Source organism: Lactuca saligna, chromosome 4 (genome assembly GCF_052625555.1).
Source record: "Lactuca saligna cultivar CGN05327 chromosome 4, ASM5262555v1, whole genome shotgun sequence".
In the NCBI taxonomy this organism is placed as follows: Eukaryota; Viridiplantae; Streptophyta; class Magnoliopsida; order Asterales; family Asteraceae; genus Lactuca; species Lactuca saligna.
This window is the reverse complement of record NC_136420.1, coordinates 91,465,081-91,471,774: the sequence shown is the minus strand read 5'-3', so window position 1 is coordinate 91,471,774 and position 6,694 is coordinate 91,465,081. Positions and strand designations below refer to the sequence as shown.

The following is a 6,694-nucleotide window of genomic DNA, read 5'->3' as shown; positions in this document are numbered from 1 at the left end:
AGACTTGGCATTGGAAAAGAATGGGCTTGGCCATGCACAACCCCAGATCCAGCTAAAAGCCGCCAAGGAGCATGCGAGTAAACCACAAAAGCACACAAAGATGGAATCGGTGTCCCAACTGGTGTCCCAAGAGTTCTGGACGGAGGAGTCATCCCATGGACCTGGAGTGTGTACATGTAGAATTCGCACAACCACCCCTAGAGCAAGGAAAAAGGTCCAGATAAGGCACATTCAAGGAAGGCAATGTGATCAAACTCCGAATGAATAATCACACTCTAGTAAGTCAGCCCAAGAGCTAGGCCTTGGCTTATGCAATGATGTAGTCATCTCTCTTTATTTACTCACCAAACAATGTAGTTGTTTCTATGTATTTCGGGAACCTCGGTAGGCCACACCGACCATAGCGGGTTAAATACAACTTGTTGGAGGCTAGTTTCACCTCTTGGATGAGTCAATGGAAGTGAGAAACCAGTGTAATGTATTTGAGGAACCTCGACAGGCCACACAGACAAGAAATAGTGTTGAACTTTAGTTTGTGAAAAGTGGTATCATAGCTACTTTCCAACAAGTGGGACATACATAAAGCCAGTTTCACACTTTCGTGGGGTCTGTGGAGGTATATTAGTGCGTAGGTTTCTTACAGTGGAGGCGACGTGTTGAGGACTGTGCCACTTCTCGCCTGAGTCTAAGAGTATATCAAGGCTAGCGGCATGTCAATCTGTCAATCTAAGACCTAGTATGTTTGTAGTTAGAATCAAAGGGTGTGTGGTACACAGCTATACTAGATGCTGATCAATTAGAAGGGACAACGGTTCTTCTCCCACAGCATGTGGATGTGCTGCATTTTGGTGGTATGAGACTAACACGACCATGATCATGTTGGCCAAAGAAGGGAAAGATCATGTCATCGGTTCGATTGCTACTGATATCTAAGGGGCGGTATTAATCCATGGTGTGTTGTTAGTCTAATCATTTTCGTATGGCTGATTCATAATTGCTAAATGGCTTAACTATGAAGGGGACCGTAATTGGTTAGACACAATTTGTAGTGTTACCTCTCTAACAAACTCATGGTAGGACGAAACAACTTGGTATGTGTGCGGAATTGTGGTTTTATGTGGAACCTCAAGACACCACACAAGCACGCTGCGTTGAATTTGTGTATGCGACATAAAGATCACTATACCTAAAGCCTATCATCAATATTAAGTCTCCCTTATACTAATATCAATCTCTTTTAAGCCCTCTTATTCAAATCATGCCTCCCATCCAGATATAAATATTGCTTATTTTCAATGTTAAGTTACTGAATTGAAAATAGACTACAAACACAGTATCAATACGTACGATTTTGCACAATTAACCTCTCAAAATATAATAATTAAGAGGGGTTGAATAATTTAATCTAACTGTAATAATAATCCATCAAAAGTCCATTACTTTTTACATTGATTACATACAATATCTACATGCAACTCTCCTATTAATCATGTGAATACTATTCTCCTTTTGTATTCACGGTTTGTCACGAACTCACGATTATGACATGATCCGGTAACGAAGGTGAACTAATTAAAACACGACCTGCAGGAACCAAAAAAATATGAAATGCTTATGGGTTGGTCTGATGACACAGTTTCACATCGCTATGGTCCGAACAATTTCCATTTCTTCTCGGTAATTCTTCAACTTGAATGCCATTTTCACTCTTGATGTGTTGCGTGAAAGAATGGTTGTGTTGTTCATTCGTTGATTGCTCCTTGACTACGACTTCGGACTCATTTCTATGGCTTTTTTTTGCTTGAATATCTTGGTTATTGGGTTTGATTTCACTTTGATTTTTACTTTCATTTAGACTTCGACTATTATTAAAATGTTCACATATACATGCGATTGGATTTTCATGGAACTCGTCCTTTCCCGGCTTAGACTCATTTGGTCGTCCCATAAATCCAATCTGATGAGTTCGAACTCCTGAAGCGAATTCTTCCCATGTCATGTTACCACGATCCAAGAACAATCGATAAAGTTTCTTGGCGTTTGGTCTGATCGTTGGCTTGTACCCAAAGTATCTCCTGGTTTGAGAAAATAATGAAAAAAATAACATATTGATTTCAAAAGAGAATATTTAATATATATGGAGTAGTTTTAAAAGCATCGCACCTTCTCCCCGCTAACATTTTAGCCATGTTACCATTGTTGTTGGTGACAAAAACATCGCTCTCATTACAAACAATGAAATCTAGAGCGGCCATTCGCGAAGAGTACTGTGCAAATGGTGCTAACTCTTCTTTAGTCGCAATAGATTCCTTTGAATGGAAATTAGGAAAGAGTTGTTTCAATGGCCATAATGTATCTTCGCCTCCATAAACTTCACCCGATGCCACGTAGATGTGAACATCCTCCCCATATCCTAATGCTCTTAGCATAAGCCCGACTTCTTCTGGCGTCAATGGGCATTTCCCTTGCCTTCGTTCCCTATCGGGGCTTTGTTTCTGAATATTAGCAAACAAATTAAATTCAATGTGTTCACCACTGTCAGCATGTTTATGGATTGAAGATGACATGACATGAAATGATAAGTAAGGACAATACAAATACAAAGCAATCACATAACAGTATTTAGTACGTAGTGTACATTAGGGGACGGAGTCAAATCAATGGAACGAAGTAATAACTAAACGTTTTCCCAACTCAAGAAATGATAGAGGGAAACGCTTTTGATCCCTCGTTTATGGAAAATATATAAATGCCCCCTCATGTTCAATAGCCTTACATTATCCAATGAAAAACGCAATCTATAAGAAAAGGGAGCATATATTACATGTAACGTTTCCCATCTCTTTCGTATTTGTTCCAACTCTCGTCGTTCCTTGTTTCCACCACCAAAGTAGCATCCGGAAAACGCAAGCATATCAGACTCAAATCTGTTTATTAAAATAAGTATGTAAATTGTAACTTCAAAAGAGAACACGGGCATTATTGCGTAGTTTTACCTCAAATGCAGTGCGATGTAACGATTGCTTTTCATCCTCATTCGTTCGACTAACTTTTTGCCCATTTCCCGTATAGGATTCGTATACCTTAAAGCATGATAATTGGCTCGGCATCTGAGCTTCTGTAAATCGGTATCCAACTTATTTGCGAGCCTGTAATCGAATTTTGTAAGCTTAACAACCTGCAACACATCACATTACCTCGTAATAGATTTCCCCAACACAAAAGAAACCCATGGAAACCAATCAAGATCTGACCTTTTTCTTCTCGAGAAGTGGTACGACACGAGATTCATAGCATTCTGCATCACACCTACGGGGTATCCGAGTTCGATAAGGGTGAAGGGATTTTCCATCGATGGTTGGGAGTTGTTTTACAACGTTAACGTCTTTTGAAAGATACGTTATGAACCAGTCAACATCAAAAATATCGGAAAAGTTGCTACACAATGAGGAATATTAGTCCAAGAACTACTAATAAATAGCTGAACCCTAAAAACCCGAAGATAAGTTAATTAGCAATTATTATGCCGACCTTTGATCTTTCCAGTACGATCTATTATCTAACTCCGGAATAACTAATGTTGAGTTAAGCATATAAGCTGCAACAACAGCATCCGTTATCTGCATGCATGCTAATGAAGGATCAGTCGTAATAGGGTTTTCGTTTTCTTTCTATATATGGGAACAAAAAAAACGTACCCCAGTTCGTTGTTGATTCAAACCGCCACTTGTGACGATCAGCAAGAACCTTTCGGGATTTGTTTTCGCGTCCCCATCTACAAAATAAATTAAAGGAACGAATTCATCAACGAATTTTCTGAATCATTTCGCATGCATGCAAGGCGTAAACATCAAGAGTTTTCTTGGTTTGTACAAATTGAAAAACATGACATGATAATAGAAATTTGAGAGAGTTAATCGACACCCAAAAATAATAACAGGAAAACCTTGAAAAGTTTCACTTTTTTGGGAGCAACCGTGATGGAATTTTGATTGACTCAACGTCCATATTTCATCTCCTAAACTCCCTCCTGCTCTCTGCGACATTAATTTTGATGAACAAGTTTATTTAGGAGAAAAGAAACGTAATTAATTGATTAATTAAGGGGATTTTTTTTAAGAAAAAAGTATATTAATCAAATGCTTACGGGAACAAGAAAAGTTGACGTATTTCCAATATGTGATTGGAAATCAATTTCGTCATCAAGCTGTTGATTCAAATATATATTAAATTGAATGAGCTTGGTGATGTCAAATGAAGAAAAAGGAGCGGATTCAAGAATTAAATACCAAGCTATGGTTATAATGGAAATGATGGACATGGTGGTGGTTGATTGGTGGAGATAGAAATGATACGAAAGCAAAAAGAAAAAGAAAACAACCCACGAGGGCAGAGAAGAAAGGGAGGAGGTGGCTGCCGAGGTTGCGGCGGCGGCAGAATATTAGGCCTTGTAATATACGAAGCACCGAGTTGTTGCTGATGCGGTTAGGGTTCCGGCGATGGTGCTGGGGCTGGTGCTGCTGGGTTGTCTTCTTCATGATGAATGTATTTTACAACGTTGTAAACGGCAGCGTTGACGGACGATACCTGGTGGTGGTAGCGCCGACGGCGACTGCGTGAGAAAGATACATTTTTTTGTTAGACACCTTTTTGTTCATGATCCGAAACACCATTATTTTATTATTTTTTATATAACAACAAAAAGAATCCCTATAGAGAATTTGAACAAGGGGCAAGATATTGTCACGTGGCAATTAACATGAATCTTGAGCCTATAGTAATAAAGTCCAAATATTTATTATCTAAATAGAAATGAAAGGGTATATTTAGGGAATGTTTTAAATAGTTGTACGTTGTGAATAGAATTTAGTAAACTAACAAAATCAAAGATGTTAAAAATAGGGAAATCTAGCTTTTTGAATCAGATTATATTATTACTAAAATAAAAATTAGACTAAAATAAAATTAAAAACGTTAATTCTCTACAAAAGATATAGTAAGATTGACGAATATTTTTAATTTCGCATGAGTGGCATTGAAAACTAAATAAAGTAAAACTGAAAAATCATTAAACTTGGACAAAGTTGAATTCAAAGCCTTAAAAACTGGGATTTAGCTCAGTTGAGACCTTTCTATCAGACTCACTATTCCATAAATAAATGTCACAGTCAATATTTCAATCTCTTTCTCCATCTAATTGCAGGGCATTACGCCTACCATTTTCTAGTCAGGGGCCAAATCACTTTGCAACCACCTACTCATGAGTACCATCGAATTTGATCCATTAATGGTTGTGATCAAGTTTTTAGATACGGTAAATATTTAAACCAATTAATATCAATTAAATTAGGCAAATCAGTTAATAATATTTTCCTATGTTATGGAAATTGAGTAATCTACATTAATAAACAATCATTTTAATAAAAATAACCAACACTACAAGAAAGAAGGGCATTAGCGGCGAAGATGTTTTGTAAAAATGACCACTTGATCCGGAATAGCATATTTTGAAGCACGATATTTTGTTCCAGAAATGTACTCCGGAATACAACATTCCGGAGTATTTATGATATTGTTCCGGAGTGGTTGCCGGTTGGTGGGGATGAGGTACGGAATCTTACACTCCATACCTTCCGGACTGAAAAAACGAATTCTGGACTGACGTCCATAATGGCCGTACATTTCGGAGTGGTGTACCGGAGATAGATTTAGGGTTTTTCTATGTTTCCTTCCAAATATGCAATACATTTGTGTTTTTATTATATTTTTGTGTATGATAATTTCCAAAAACGTTCTGGAATGAATACTTATACGAGTTTTTCTAAGTTTCAGTTTCTAGTGGAGGGCATGGCAGCGTATCGATGGATGTATGTAGTATCTTACTCCGGATTACACATGCTTTGGTGCAGATATAACCAGTGATATCAACTTCATTGGGTTAACTACGTTGGTTGCTTCCAAGTCCAGGTTACACACAAATCAAATTTGTCTATCTTTTCAATGTCCTAGATCAAATATAGTTATGTAGATTCTTGACGATAGTGATGTTAGATATTTTTTTAGTTTTTTTTTACTATTATGCCTTCCAACATTATACAATTGTTTGTTGTTAATAATGTTATGGATAGTGGTACTAATTGATTTCCCATGAAAAATTATTCTGGAAATGGTTATTTCGGTGCTAAAAGTAACCAAATTTGTAATGTATTACCTATGAGAACCAACCATGTTCCTTCTTACAAAGAACCTATACATGGGGGTGATTATACATCTAAACGTACATTTGTTGTTCAGGATGACCTTACTATTGATGTTGATGAATCTGCAAATGATGAGGCAAATCTAATGATGTTGGTTGATGATGGTAATATAGTTCCACATTGAGAGTCAGTGGAATATTTTCAGAGTTACGTTAAATTTGATGGGGATGATCATGAAGATGGAGAAGAGGAAATTGATCCCTTACCACAATCTCAAAAAGCATAACAGGAAAATTTTACTTATTATTTTTTCGACTTTGAAGAAACACAATCCACCCATTAGGGTATGTCTGATCCTTTACCACTACCCGAATTAGGTCAAAAAAGCATAAAGGGGTCACAACACACAACTATAATTCCCATCTTAAGTTATACCAACTCTTCAAATACAAAGAAGAACTTAAGCTTAATTTAGGATTGAAAAGTGTTAGTGA

At 37.2% G+C, this 6,694-nt stretch overlaps 1 protein-coding gene across 1 annotated transcript; it reads right to left on the bottom strand.

Annotated features, from left to right (window-relative positions):
• Window positions 1–1,433: 1,433 nt before the first annotated feature.
• Window positions 1,434–4,538, bottom strand: LOC145039894 (O-fucosyltransferase 6-like). The gene is made up of 10 exons (XM_078987895.1): window positions 4,290–4,538; window positions 4,148–4,207; window positions 3,947–4,037; window positions 3,699–3,775; window positions 3,532–3,620; window positions 3,255–3,438; window positions 2,997–3,178; window positions 2,825–2,927; window positions 2,164–2,495; window positions 1,434–2,075 (listed from the first exon to the last, which is right to left on the bottom strand). Exons 1-10 carry the CDS (start codon window positions 4,536–4,538, stop codon window positions 1,613–1,615), a joined length of 1,830 nt encoding a protein of 609 aa, XP_078844021.1. The 3' UTR covers window positions 1,434–1,612.
• Window positions 4,539–6,694: the final 2,156 nt, after the last annotated feature.

Coding starts and splice junctions, on each gene's coding strand:
- LOC145039894 (XM_078987895.1), bottom strand. CDS start 4,538: ATGAAGAAGACAACCCAGCAGCACCAGCCCCAGCACCATCGCCGGAAC. Junction 3,621..3,698: donor TGAATCAACAACGAACTGGG/GTACGTTTTTTT, acceptor GCATGCATGCAG/ATAACGGATGCTGTTGTTGC. Junction 2,076..2,163: donor AAAATGTTAGCGGGGAGAAG/GTGCGATGCTTT, acceptor TTCTCAAACCAG/GAGATACTTTGGGTACAAGC.